This window comes from Herpailurus yagouaroundi, unplaced genomic scaffold (genome assembly GCF_014898765.1).
Source record: "Herpailurus yagouaroundi ecotype Mexico unplaced genomic scaffold, PumYag 161, whole genome shotgun sequence".
Lineage (NCBI taxonomy): Eukaryota > Metazoa > Chordata > Mammalia > Carnivora > Felidae > Herpailurus > Herpailurus yagouaroundi.
The window spans coordinates 9,033,258-9,048,228 of record NW_024412402.1 but is presented as its reverse complement, the minus strand read 5'-3'; the positions used below and the strand labels follow the sequence as shown (position 1 = coordinate 9,048,228).

General features: G+C 39.7%; 1 protein-coding gene across 2 annotated transcripts in view; it reads left to right on the top strand.

Moving 5' to 3' along the window:
* Nucleotides 1-14,971, top strand: part of BUD13 (BUD13 spliceosome associated protein) — a 60,429-nt gene that overhangs the window by 16,394 nt on the left and 29,064 nt on the right. The window contains exon 10 of one of the 2 annotated variants that reach the window (XM_040483097.1): nucleotides 10,272-10,669. The exons of the other annotated variant lie outside the window; for it this stretch is intronic. Coding sequence (XP_040339031.1) covers nucleotides 10,272-10,365 — 94 coding nt within the window. The 3' untranslated portion in view covers nucleotides 10,366-10,669. Of the gene's footprint in view, nucleotides 1-10,271; nucleotides 10,670-14,971 lie in introns of those variants that run through there. 2 annotated transcript variants of the gene reach the window in all.

The following is a 14,971-nucleotide window of genomic DNA, read 5'->3' as shown; positions in this document are numbered from 1 at the left end:
CCATTTACTCTAACTTACTGTCTGTTGTGTGCTTCTGTTCAAAGTCTGCTCCTCTGTTTACATGGTAGATCCCATCTCCTCTTGCCTACGGAAGGACATTGTTCTAGCGTTTACCATAGTGGTTCTCAAACTTTTTGATCTCAAGACCCCTTTATACTTGAGAACCCCAAACAGCTTTTGTTTATGTGGTTTATATGTATTAATATTTACCTTATTAGAAATTAAACTGAGAAGTTTAAAAAGTGTTTATTAATTAGTTCACTAAAAACATAATAAAGCCATTATGTTAATATAATTACCATATTTTTTAAGAAAAAGAACTGTTTTCCAAACAAAGAAAGTAGAAGAATGGCATTGATTTACATTTTTGCAAATCTTATTAATGTTTGGCTTAATAGTCGATAGCAGGATTCTGCATTGAGTCTGTTGCAGTTTGTTTAGTTGGAGTATTGAAAGAAAGTTTAGCCTTAGAAAATTCAGCTGTGGGGCACCTGGGTGGCTCAGTCGGTTAAGTGTCTGACTCGATCTCAGCTCAGGTCGTGATCTCAGGGTAATGAGCACAAGGCCTGCATTGGGCTCCGGGCTGGGCATGAAGCCTACTTAAAAAAAAAAAAAAAAAATCAGCCTTATACATAGGTTGTTAGAAAAGGAAGGTGTATTATATTTTGTACTACACAGAAATTCAACAGGTGATAGTTTCTTAAAGGTGATTTATAACATGGAGTCTGAAACCATATCAAAGAACTTTTAATACTGTTACATTAAAATTGTTTTTTTGTTTTTGTTTTTGTTTTTGTTTTTTACTTTGTAGGGATCTTTTCCCAGTGCGTGAACATCATGTGCTGGTCATTTGGAAAATAGTGGTTTGCTGAGTTTTTCAGACCTGCCAAATGTTGACATTTTTCATTATACAACATCAGTGATTTGTATTTGTTAACGTTACCTCTGATCTCATCACCAAAATCTTAATAGGAAGCTAAAGTTCATGGTGGCGGATCCAAGTGTATTCAAATTCTAATTTATGCTTAAAGTCTTGAATTTTATCATTGGTGACAAGTATCAGTTGTTACTGAAGTTAAAGCTTTTTGTACAATAACTTTTTTGTAGAATCCATCAGATTTTGTACCTAGAGGATCAGGTCCTCTGTGAATATAGAGTTTTACTTCTTCCTTTCCAATCCAAATGCCCTTTGTTTCTTTTTCTTACCTTAATTGTAGTAACTAGAGCTTCAGTGCAGATGTTGAATAGAAGTAGTAAGAACACACATCTTTGCCTTCTTCCTAAATCTTAGGAGAACAACAGTCAGTGTTTTACCATTAAATATGTTATAAGCTATAGGTGTTTTTGTAGATTCCCTTCGCTGAGTTGAGAAGGTTCCTTTCTATTCCTAGTTTGCTGACAGTTTTTTTTTTTTTTTTTTTCCGGAATGTGTGTTGGATTTTGGTTCATTCTTTGATCTATTAGTTAGTTATTTAGGAATGCATTAATTCCAAACATTTAGACTTCTGTAGTATCTCACCATTATTGATTTCCAGTTTAATTCTGATGAGGTCAGAGAATATACTCCATGATATTTTGATCTTTTGAAATGTATTAAGATGTGTTTTATGGCCCAGTATATGGTTGACCTTGGTGAATAGTCCATTTGCATATGAGGATAATATGTATCCTGCAGTTGTTTGGGGGAGTGTTTTGAAAATTAATTTTTGTATTTTTTTAAACATAAACTTTTTGTTTTGGAATAATTTTAGATTTATAGAAAATTTGCAGATAGTATAAAGAATTCCTATACACTCCTCATCCAATTTTATTATCATTCATTGCATTACCATGGTACATTTATTTATCAGAACAACATTGGTATGTTGCTATTAATGTACCAGATTTTACTTGGATTTTACTAGTTTTTTCCACTAAAATCCTTTTCTGTTCAGGATCCCACATTGCACTTAGTTGTCATTTCTCCTTAGTCTTCTCTGGTCTGTGACAGTTTCTCAGTCTTTCTTTGCTGTTTGTCACCATGACAATTTTTTGGAATATGGTCAGTTATTTTGTAGAATTTCCCTCAAAGTGGGTTCATTTGATGTTTTTCTCATGGTTAGACTGGGGTTATGGGTTTTTGGAAAGAATGCCACAGTGGTGGCATGCCCTTCTCATCACATCATTTAACCGGTACCTGGTAACAACAGGACATCCCTAGTGTTAACCTCAGTCACTTGGTTCAGCTGTAGTGAGTGTTTGCCAGGTATCTCCATTTTAGTTACTCTTTTCCCCCTTCCGTACATACTTAGTTCTCTAGAAGTGAGTCACTGAGTTTAGCTTGTACTCAAAAGGTGACCTGTAGGTGGCATAGCTACATTTATTATTTGGGCTTTTTCTATAGGGATTTGTTTTGTCACCCCATTTGCTTAGTCAGTTATTTATTTATATCAGTAATGATTCATCCAATTTTATACTGGATTGTAATCCAGTAGTATGTTATTTATTTTGTTATTTATTTAAATAAATTGTTCTGTTCTTTAGCTACTGGGAATTCTTTAAGGTGTCCCTTTTGCATGCCCTGTCCTTTTATTTTTTGAGTACTCTCTGACTTTCTGATACTGCAAGATGCTCCAGGCTCATCTTCTATGTTCCTTGTCCCAGCCCTAGAATCAGCCATTTCTCCAAGCAGCCCTGGCTGCTTTTAATGGATAATGGTATTTAGAAACCAAGATCTGACTGCTAGAAGTACTTGTTACTGGGGTGTCATTGTTTCTAGGCTATGCCAGCAGACAGAGCTAGGTAGTACATGTCTAGTAATTCATGTACACACACATATTTGTTATTTCTGTACCTACTTATCTGTATGTATGTGTCTGTATATGTACATGTTTATATATACAGATACGTAAATATGAGTTCATACTAATGTTGACTCTAGTGGAGTATTACCTTTTATTCTAGCTTGTCTGTAACTTCCCTCTCCAGCATTGAGAAACCTAGCACCCCTATGTACCGTCCATTTTGCTCATCTCTGTATACATGTAAAACAGTTTCAGAATTGAGAGTCAGGAGTAAGAAACAGATTTCCAACAAAAACATAGTGTAGTTACTTTTGTTACTACCCTTATAATTTCTAGTGAAAGAACCATTTTCCAACTGCCCTGCCCCAGTACTGTTATGTCATACATTTGTAATATAGATTCATTTGTCATAGTCCCCGTCTATCCTGGGATCTCCTGACATCCTGGGTGATTTTTCCTTTTTATAGTTTGCTTATGTTAGTGTTTATTTTTTATTGTGTATAGTTCTATGGGGTTTGACAAATGCATGGAGTCATTTATTCACCACCCTACTACTGTATGGAACAGCTACATCATCCAAAAATTTCCCCTGTAAGTCCTGTTTTAGTCAGTTACACTTTGTCCACCAAACCCTTGTGATGAGTGCTCTGCTTTCTGTTCCTATGTTTTGCCTTTTTCAGAGTGTCACAGGAATGGAATCATACAATATGGAGCCTTTTGAGTCTGACTTCTTGCACTTAGCAAAATGCATGTAAGGTTTATCCATGTTCTTGCATGAATATCCCATTATGTGGCTGTATCAGTTTGTTTATTCCCCAGTTGAAGGACATCTTCAGTTTTTAGCAACTATGAATAAAGCCACAGTAAACATTTGTGTATAGATTTTTATGTGGACATAGTTTTCAGTTCATTTGGGTAGATACCCAGTGATTGCTGGAATATATGGTGAGACGATGTTGAACTTGATAAGAAACTGCCAGTTGTTTTCTAATGTGGCTATACCATTTTTTGTTACACTAGAGAATGAGGATTCCTGTTGCTCCATACCCTTGCCAGCCTTTGGTATTGTCAGTGTTTTGGATTTTAGGTGTGTACATTTAGTATTGAATTTTAATTGCTCCGTTATCTGTTTAGCTAAACCTCTCTGCAGTTTTCTTTTTTAGTGTTTGCTCTAAGGATTACAGTATGTATCTTTAACTCATCACAGCCTACTGGGAGTTTATAACTGTACTGTTTCACATAAAATACACAAACCTTGTATGTAACGCTGAGGTTCCACTTACCCTCTGTTCTATGTGCTATTGTTGTCATATATATTACATAAATGGTATAGACCCCACAATATAGTGTTCTAATTTTTTTAAAAAGTTTATTTATTTTGAGAGACAGAGAAAGCATGGGTACGGGTGGGTAGAGAAGGAGAGAGCGAATCCCAAGTAGGCTGTGCATTGTCAGTGCAGAGTCTGATGTGGGGCTTGAACTCACAAACCGTAAGATCATAATTTGAGCCCAAGTTAGATGCTTAACCGACTGAACCACCCAGGCACCCCTCCAGTGTTCTAATTTTTAAAAAAAAAAATTTTTTTTTTTTTTTTAACGTTTATTTATTTTTTTGGGACAGAGAGAGACAGAGCATGAACGGGGGAGGGGCAGAGAGAGAGGGAGACACAGAATCAGAAACAGGCTCCAGGCTCTGAGCCATCAGCCCAGAGCCCGACGCGGGGCTCGAACTCACGGACCGGGAGATCGTGACCTGGCTGAAGTCGGACGCTTAACCGACTGCGCCACCCAGGCGCCCCTAATTTTTTATTTACAGTTATTTAAAAAGAAAACTAAAAAAACAACAAAATATATAAGTGTTAATATTTAATATTTAACTCATGTATTTACCGTTTCTGGTGCTCTTTTCTTTTTTTTTTCTTTAAACAACTTTTATTATTCCTTTAGTGTAGGATTATTGGTGACAAATTCTATGTTTTTGTTGATGTGAAGATGTCTTTATTTCACCTTTAATTTTTAAAAACTTTAGTTTTGAAATAATTTTAGATAAGAACTTGAAAAATTAGTACAGTGTGTTACAGCGTACCCTTTACCCAGCTTCCCCCAATGATAATCTAACATAACCATAGTACATTACCAAAATAAGGAAATTGACATTGGCACAATTCTATTAAATTAAAGACATTTTTCTCACCTTCATTTCTCAAGGATAGTTTTACTGATGTATTGTTGGAGGAGGTCATCAAGATGACATTACCACTGGTTGACCCAGAAGCTGGACCCAGGCAATCAGAGGCCTCTTACCCTCTCCCTTGTCCTTGGAATGTGTGTCCTGCCTACCCTCTTCAAGGATGTAGCCTTGAAAGAGTAAGGTGTTATTGAGACCACCTGGGCCAAATATGTGGCTGAATCCAGTTAAGGCCTCTGTATAAGTTTTTGAGATTCGCCAGGTGGCTGCCCAAAAGAGGCTTCATATGTAAGTTCCCTTGCCTATTAAACTTGCCCCCTATCAATGTGGAGTGGCCTGCCTCTTTTTTTGTTTTTGTTCTCTCCTTGCCCTCCACGTACTGGGGCCAATTTCAGACTTCCCCCAGGAAGCTCACAAGGTTGTGAACCAACACATAGAACTCTGGATTGATAGTATCAGAATTCTGTGACAGTTTTGTCAACCCTTTAAGAAAGTTTCATCATTTTCTGGCCTTCACTGTTTCTAATTAGAAGTAAATCCTTAGTCCTCATTTATTTTATTGTTACTCCCTGCCCCACATTGTAATATATTGTTTTTCTCTGGCAGATTTTTCTTCTTGATTTAGGTTTTTAGCCAGTTTATCATGTACCTCAGTGTGGTTTTCTTTGTATTTATCCTGCTTTGGGTTTGTTATGCTCTCTGGATCTTTAAGTTCATGTTATTCACCATTGGGAAGTATTTGGCTATTTTTTCATCAGTTATTTTTTCTGAACTACTGTTTCTTCTTCTCCAGTTACGTTATTTTCCACCACTTAATATTATTCCGCAGAGCTCTAAAGTCCTGTTCATTTTTCTAGCATCATTTTTTCTGTTTGTTCTTAAGGTCAGATAGTTTCTGTTGATCTGTTTTCCACTTCATTGACTTTCTGCCATCTCCAATCTATTAAGCCCACACAGTGAATTTTTTGTTTCAGCTAGTTTATTGTATTTTTCAATTCTAGAATTTCCATTTGATAGTTTGTATTTCTCTGCTGAGATTTTCCATCTGCTCATTCATTATGAGACATTTCCCTCTTCCTTGAGAATATTTATAATTGGTGCTTTGAAGTCCTGTTTGCTCATTGTAACATTTGGGTCACCTCAGGATTGGTTTCTATTAATAGCCTTTTCTTGAGTTTGATTACATTTTACTATTCCTTGACATATCTGGTCATTTTTTAACATATATTGGATACTGTAAGTGATACATTGTCAGAACTTGGAATTCTGTTATATTCCTCTGAAGTATGTTGATGTTTATGTCCAGTAGACTGTTAAGTGGGTGCATTTGAGCTCCCAATGCTGTCTCCTTTGCAGTGGGCAGCAGCTACAATTTCTGCTCAGTTCTTTCAATTTCTAGCTGCTGCTTTTTCACTGGACCCAGTGTGGTTCCCCTGTGCAAGCACAGTTTAGCAGTTAGTCAAGGATTTAGGTGCTGTTTGTGTGTACATTGCAGGGTTCATCTGTTTTGTAGCTTCCTCCCCTTCAGAGTTTCCTTCCTGATTTTCCAGCTGCTCTGGCTTCTTTGCACTGATACCTCAAGCTAATAAGCCTGTGACTTTCTGCCTCCATGAGCTGTGCAGACCGGGAAGTGCCCTCTGGCAAAAAGCTCACAAATCTTTTTACAAATGGACTCATCCAGGTTCTGCCTGCTTTTGGTCACTTTCCCATGCCTTCAAAGAATTTTAGATACTTGCACTTTCATATTTTGTCCAGATTTTATAATTGCTGTCTGAGAATAGAGTAGTCTGCTCAAGTTCCTCTGCTGTGACTGAAATCCATTGCCCCACCTCCTATGGACCTGAGGCATTGTCTTCTGTCCCCCAAGCTGCTATCAAAATCTGAGGCTCTAGTTCCTGATACTGGGTATCCTCAGGGTGGCTGTGGTTTCAGGCTAGCTTACTACTTTGGTTTGCAGTTCACTGGATATAGGCTCTTTGTTTGGTAGCAGGACATTTTTCAGAATGCTGATTTGTCTTATAGCCAAAAGTGGATCTTTTTATAGCCACAACCCTAGAGATTTTCTCTGCTACACTGAGGCCATCCTTTTTTTTTTTTTTTTCTTTAAAAAAAAAAAAAAATTCTGGACCCACACTCAGAACTCTCCCTGACCTAGTATTTTCTTGATATCTGATTTGTCTCCAGCTCTCCCAGGAGTTTTCTTCCACTTAGCATTTTTTCTGACATCATTCCTTTTAGTTCCCTTTCTCATTTTTGTTTTCTTTCTCATTATTCACTCTTTCGTCACCTCTTTTAGTTTGTCTGGTTTTGGCCCATTGCAAGTGAACATTTCTAGAACATATCTGTAGTTGGAAAAACTCATAAGGTCAATTAATCTAATCCCATTATTATTTAAAAGACAAGCAAGGCCCAGATAAATTTAACTACTTACCTTGAGTTATTTAGCTCACCTGAAAAAGCTGGAATTAGAATCCTGGGCTCCTGGTGCGCCTGGATGGCTCAGTCGTGAAGTGTCCGATTTCGGCTCAGGTCATGATCTCACGGTTCGTGAGTTAGAGCCCCGCATCGGGCTGTGTGCTGACAGCTCAGAGCCTGGAGCCTACTTCAGATACTGTGTCTCCCCCTCTCTCTGCCCCTCCCCTGCTCGCACTCTGTCTGTCTCTCTCAAAAATAAATAAAAACATTAAAAAAAAATTAAAAATCATGGGCTCCTGATTCTATAGTCCAAGGCTTTTCTACTGTGCGTTCTCTTGTGGTTTGTTTTTTGATTCTGTAGGGTTTGGTTTGTTATTCATATGTCCTTCGTCTGTATGATCATATTAGTGTTGGTTCTCTTAAGTACTTATTCCCCAGGGCAAAAAACAGTGGTTTCCTTGGTGCTCTAGAATACCCTGCATGCTTTTGAGGTTAGAGATGGAGCTGTTTGTAGTAAGCTTCCCTTCCTAAAACACTCTGTTATTCATCCTACTCATCCCTTAGGGAGGGTGTTAGGCAAGAGGGAAGGAAGCCTGTTCTCTCCATCATTTCAGTAACACTTAGCAAAGATGTGATTACTTGAGGCAGCTGTGTACCAGCTGCTGGGCTCTCACAGGTAGTGATAGTCCCTAAGCTTAGGAACTTACTTTCCATCTAGAGCAGAAAGACAAGTAAATAATTTCAATACTACTTGCTAGTATTACTTATAGAGGATTTTCAGGGTGCTTGGGTGCACAAAGGTAGAGTAAATTCAGCCTTGGGAGAGTGCGGTTAGGGAAGCTTTCTAGAATATACATGAGCTTTGTCTTAAGGGATATCAGTCGCCAGCCAACATAAGAAGAGGAAGGAGGTTGAAGTGCGAAGTCATAAGGGTATGGGACATCATAGTGTTATGGGGGGGCAGTCATAAGCAGTTTGTTACTGTTGGAGAGCATGAGGTGTGACGTGGAGTGTATGTGATAGATTGGAAAGGTAAGCAGGGGCCTGGTCACAGTAGGCTTTAGAAGCATTTGTGAGGAGTGTGGTCTTCACCCTAAAGGCAAAGGAGGGCCCTTGAAGGAATAACAACAGCTTTGTATATTAGATAGATGAATCACTAAGGCAGTAATGGGAAGCATTTGAAAGGCACACATCTGGAAGTGGAGAGACAAGGTAAAAGGCTATTGCAGTAGGTCAGGGTAAAGGAGGTGGAGTTCTGAACTGTAGGGAAGTGTTCAGGGATGAGGTGTCAGGACCTGGTGGCTGACTTGGGCAGAAGGAGAAATCACTGGATTTGACAATAGGGAAGGTCACTGGCGGCCTGAAAGAGAGCTAACTGTGGCATGGTGAGACAAAAGCTAGGTTCCAATGTGTTAAGGAGTGAATGAAAAGTGAGGAGGTGTAGACAGTGAATACAAGCTCTTTTAAGAAGTTCAATTTAAAGTCCCCAGCTGCATTAGCCCTTTAGCAAGAGAGTCGGCCTGTCCTCTGAAGCTTTGAATCCAGGCATTGACTTCCGTCTGTAGCTATGAAAGTCCCAGGTGGCATCTTCTTCCAGTAGGGGGCCATTTCATCTATATTGAAAATCTGTTTAGTGTAACCACCTTCACTGACTGTCTTAGGTAGCTAGATCTGTTAGATAACTTGCTGCAGCTTTACACTGGCACTTGCTGTTTCACTCAAACTTTTATGTTATGGAGACAACTTCTTTGCTTAAATCTCACGAACCAACCTCTGCCAGCTTCACACTTTTCTTCTGCAGCTTCCCCACCTCTCTTAGTCTTCACAGAATTGAAGAGACTCAGGGCCTTGCTCTGGATTAAGCTTTGCCTCAAAGGAATGTTATAGCTGGTTTGATCCCCTATCGAGACCACTCAGACTTCCTCCATATCAGCAGTAAGGCTGTTTTGCTTCCTTATCATTTGTGTTTGTTGGAGTAGCACTTTTAATTTTCTTCAGTAACTTTTCTTTTGCATTTACAAGTTGACTGACTGGCGCAAGAGGTGTAGCTTTTAGCCCATCTTGGCTTGCAACTTGCCTTCTTCACTGAACTTAGTCTTTTTTCTAGCTTTTGACTTAAAGCGAGACGTGTGATTCTTTCTTTTACTTGAACCCTTACAGGCCAATGTAGGGTCATTAATTGGCTTAATTTCAATATTGCTGTGTCTCAGAGAATAGGCTGGAGGAGAGGGAGAGAGATGGGGGAGTGGCCGGTCAGTGGAGCAGTCAGAACACACACAACATTTATCAACTGAGTTTGCTGTCTTATATGGATGCATTCGTGGCACCCCAAAACAGTTGACAATAGTTTCGTTAAAGATCACTGATTAAAGATCACCATAACAAATAATGAAAAAATGTGAAATATTGCAAGAGTTACCAAAGTGTGACCCAGAGGCACGAAGTGAGCAAATGCTGTTGGAAAGTGGCACCAATAGACTTAATTGATGCATGGTTGTCACAGATCTTCAGTTGGTAAAAAATACATTCTGCGAAGTGTCGTAAAGTGAAGTGCAATTAGAGAGGTGCCTGTAATAAGAATTCACTAAATGTTGTGTAATGAATGGATAAATTATAAGATGTAGACGTCAGCTGAGAGGGAGTTGGGCCTGTAGAGTAGTAAATGTTTGAAACAGTTGTCAAAAGAGTGGCAGAAGGGTCTGAATAAGAACTAATAAAAGGATGAATGATGTATTTTCGCTTTTTGATTCTGTTGCATATGCCTTACATATTTTCACATGACTGCCTTACTTTCCTCCTTATCTATTAGGTTGTGAACTCTTCTCTTTTTTCAAAAATGAATGTCCAGTTCAGGATTCTGGCTGATCAGTGTCTCTTGATTGCAGATCCAATGGATTTGAACAGAAGCGCTTTGCCAGGCTTGCCAGCAAGAAGGCGGTGGAGGAACTTGCCTACAAGTGGAGTGTTGAGGATATGTAACTTTTCTGAGGCTGTGGGGCGGCTGTGGGTTGTGGTAGTGGACATAGGGCAGCCAGACATCCAGCTGTAACAGCTGTCTATGCTAGTAATCAGGGTCCACACAGACCAGCAACCTGAATGCCAGTTTTGACTACAGAAGAATATTTTGAGACCTGATATTTGGACTGAGGCACCTGTACTTCTCAGGTGTTCCAACACTGGCGATTGCTGGCCTTCAGAGGAAGCATTGCATTTTCAGTGTCCCAGAGTTTGTTCTTGGTTAGGGTTTTTCTTTTTTAATAAACATACATTTATTTTTTCACAATCATGCTCTTAACTGGGTATTCTGTTTTTGGGAAGAACACAGCTAATGTTGAGCCTCCATGGATCTTGGAGGGTGATGGTTGGATTTTTCATTAATCTAGAAAGCAGTGGGAGTAAAAACTTTGGCAGTGATAGTTCCTTCCTCTTAGAAAATATGAATTAGTGCTAAACTAGACTTAGGAATAGAAGTAGCTGTTTGGAGGCATGGTGTATGTCAAAGGTAGTGTCACAAATTAGTGGAGAAGAAACAGATAATGGCGTTTAGAAAATTGACTTATATATGGACAACAATAAAGTTGGATCCCTACCTCACACCATATAAGACAAAGACATCCCAAAGTGATGAAAGACCTAAATGAAAGGTAAAATGTTAAAACCAGTAGGAAAAATCAGAGACTGTCTTTGCGACTTTGGGGTGAGGATAGATTTCTTAAATGAGATCCCCAAAGCACTATCCATGAGATTTGATACCTTTGACTACTTCGTAACTAAAGATTTCTGGTCAACAAAGCATCTCATAGTCAAAGATGTGTACAGATTAGGAAAAAATATTTGCAATGTTTAAAACTGACAAGGGATTGCATATATAAAAGACTGAATATAGAAAGTACTACTGCAAATCAGGAAGAGAAACAAAACACAAGATAAAAATGGGCAAAGAATATAAATAGGTAAAATCTAAAGGGAAAACCAGAATGACTAATAAGTATATTACCCCATTGGTAATTAGAGAAACGCAAATTAAAATGTTAATGTGTTTCTACTTTATATCTGTTGGTTTGGCAAAAATAGGAGACTGAGCTCTCATGGGGAATGAAAACTCATGAGGAGTTTCAACTGGTACATCCATTCCGGAGACAAATGGGCAACACTTCACTGGAATGAAATAATACCTGGCATGCAGTATTACATAGTTTTTAAGAATGTGGTTCTGGAGCTATATTGCCTGAGTTTGAATCCCAGCTGTGTCTTTTACTAATACTGTGACCTTGGTAAGCCACTTAACTTTTTTGTGAAATGGAGATAGTAATACCTACTTTGTAGGTTTATTGTGAGCTTAGAACAGTGCTTGGCACATAGTATGTGTCACAAAATTGTTAGCCATTATTATTATTGTCTTCCTAATCATCAGGTGTTGATAGCCAGCTTCCAAGATTGCCCCCGATGATCCTTGACCCCTGGTATTCAAGCCCTTTGTAGTCCCCTCCCATAATGAATAGGGCTGTCCTGTGTAACCAGTAGGATGTACCGGAAATGTGTTACTTCTGAGGCTAGGTCATAAAAGACATTGAAACCTCTGCCTTGTACTTTCTTGGATCCCTTGCTGTGGAAGAAGCCAACTGCTATGTCATGAGGACACGCAGGCAGCCCTCTGGAGAGGTCCATGTGGAAAGGAACTAAGACCTCTCACCAGTAGATGGCACCAAGTTACCCATCCCCGTGAGCAACCTTGGAAGTGGATATTCTAGCTCCATTCAGACCTTTAGATGAATGTGGCCCTGATCGACATGTGACCACAGCCTCATGAGAGATCCTGAGCTAGAGTCACCTACCTCCGAATTTTTGACCCAAAGAAACAGTGAGGTAATAGGTGTTCACTTTTTAAAAAGCTTTATTGAGTTATAACACACGTAGTATACACTTAACTCATTTCCCATGAGGTACACTTAAGTGGTTTTTAGATATCACAGAGTTGTGTACCTATCACCACAGTTTTTTTTTTTTTTTTAAATTTTTTTAACATTTATTTATTTTTGAGACAGAGAGAGACAGAGCATGAACGGGGGAGGGGCAGAGAGAGAGGGAGACACAGAATCAGAAGCAGGCTCCAGGCTCTGAGCCATCAGCCCAGAGCCTGATGCGGGGCTCGAACTCACAGACCGCGAGATCGTGACCTGAGCTGAAGTCGGACGCTTAACCGACTGAGCCACCCAGGCGCCCCTATCACCACAGTTTTTAAAACATTTTGATCACTCTGGATATAAGAACTTTGAATCCATTAGCGGTCACTCCTCACTTGTCCCCAGTTCTCCCATCCCCTGGCCACTACTGATCCACTCTCTGTCTCTTTGGATCTGCCTATTAGAGACATTTCCTGTAGTATGTGAATGGGACTGTCCTACAACATGTGGCCTTTTGTGTCTAGCTCTTTTCACTGAGCGTATTGTTTTTAAGTTTCATCTGTGTTGTAGTACATCTCAGTCCTTCATACCTTTTTATGGCTGAATAATATTCCCTTGTATGGATAGCACATTTTATTCATGCATTAGCTGATAGACATTTGAGTCATTTCTACTTTCTGTCTGTTATAAATGGTGCTGTTGTGAATATTTATGTACAAGTTTTTGTACGGACATACACTTTCATTTCTCTTGGGGTAGGTTTCCTAGGTCATAAAGTCCATGTTTAACTTTTTGAGGAACTGCCAAACTTCCAAAGCAGTGTATGACACTTCCAGTTTCTCCACATCTTTGCCAACACCTATTAACTATCTGCCGTGATTCTAGCCATGTTGGTGGGTGTGAAGCGGTATCTCACTGTGGTTTTGATCTGCATTTTCCTAATGCCTAATGTTGTGTAACATTTGTATATATCTTCTTTGGAGAAATGTTCATTCAAATCCTTTGCCCATTTTTCAGTTGGGTTGTATGTCACACATATGTGCATGCACACGCGCACGGGCGCGCACACACACACACACACACACACTCTAATGTAGAGTTCTTTATTCTGGTTGCAAGTCTCTTATCAGATACATGATTTACCAACGTGTTCTCTCATTCTGTGGGTGTTATTGTTTTAAGCTGCTAAGTTTTGAGGTAATTTGTTATACAGCAATAGGTAACTAATGCATTAAGTATGTATATACTCTACATCAAAGCAGCTCTACTTCTGGCTGTATCCTTCAGTGAAACTTGCAGATAGATCCACAAGGAGTTACATAAAAGGATGTTTATCTGTGTATAGTTTGGGTAGCAAGAAGCTAGAAGCAACTTAGATGTCTGTCCCTGAGGGAATTGATAAGTAAAATGTGGTATGTGCATAGGAGAGAATATCATAAAAGCAGTCAGACGCAAGCAGTTAGGAACTGCTGTGACATGACAGACTCCAGGTGAGGAAAATAAAGAAGAATTCGATTTACAGCAAAAACCAGCTAAGTAAATTAAAACACACTAAGCAGCATTTTTTCTAAGGAGGATCTATACACCTTAACACCCTGGAATAGTCTGTAGGAGGGAACAGAATGGGACCGGGATGGCGAAGGATGGGAGGGAAAGGGAAACAAAAGCGAGGCCTTACGTGGATGAATGTGATCGTGTGTCCCGGTCTCTGACAGGTGGTCACCTCAGTCCTGTGCCCCTGAGGCCCTGAGCACAGATCCAGAAGCAAGGTCTTGCTCTACCAGAATTGACATTTTGCATTGTGTTAGGCCAAACTGCCATGACAGCCACCGAATGGGCTAGCTTACCACAATAGAAGTTTTTTCTCCTTCCTCACTCATGTAATGTGCAGGGTAGTTTGAGATTGGCGTAGTGGGAGGAGCATTCTCTGTTTGGGGGCCATTTAGGGACCAAGCTGATGCTGATGCTAACACAGCCTCCAAGCTTGCTTTGGGTATTGTCATTTTAGTGAGTTGAGCAGAGCTTGGGAGATCGCTTGGGAGATGCAACAGGGCAGCTCTAGAAGCGGCACAAACTTTGACTCCTATTCTGACGGCCAGAACTTACTTACATGGTGCTCCTTAATGCAAGAGAGCCCCAGAAATGCAGTGCACACCCAGGAAGAAGGGGAGAATGGATTTTGTTGGACAGCTGTAGTGTGCACATCTCAGGCCCCAAAAGAAAGGCTGTCCGTCCTCCAGCCATTTGATACATATGTGGATTTTGAAGCAGTGTTGAAATCTAAAAATCCCAAAGGGACTCCATCCCTTCTCTTAGCTGGAGAGCCTGAGCTGGAATCACTGCCAAGTAGGAGAGGTCTGTTCCCCAACTGTAGCCAGTGGCTGTCAGAGAGATGCGTAGGCAGAGAGGTGGAGGTATGTTAAATAGGAAACAAGCTCAGAAAACAAGTTCTACAGTTAGCATGATGCATAGTTGGGACTTGAGCCCAGAGTCCTACTGGATTGCGCTCTGCCTTGCTGGTCCTTTGGCTCCTTGATGTAAACATTTTGTGAAAAAGCCCAAGGTTAGAACGTTAGTGGTGAAACTGGTGAAATCTGAATAGAGTCCAGAATTTAGTTCCTACAAAGGCGTGCAATGTTCATCTCTCAGTCTTGACAAATGTACTGTAGTCACGTAAGAGG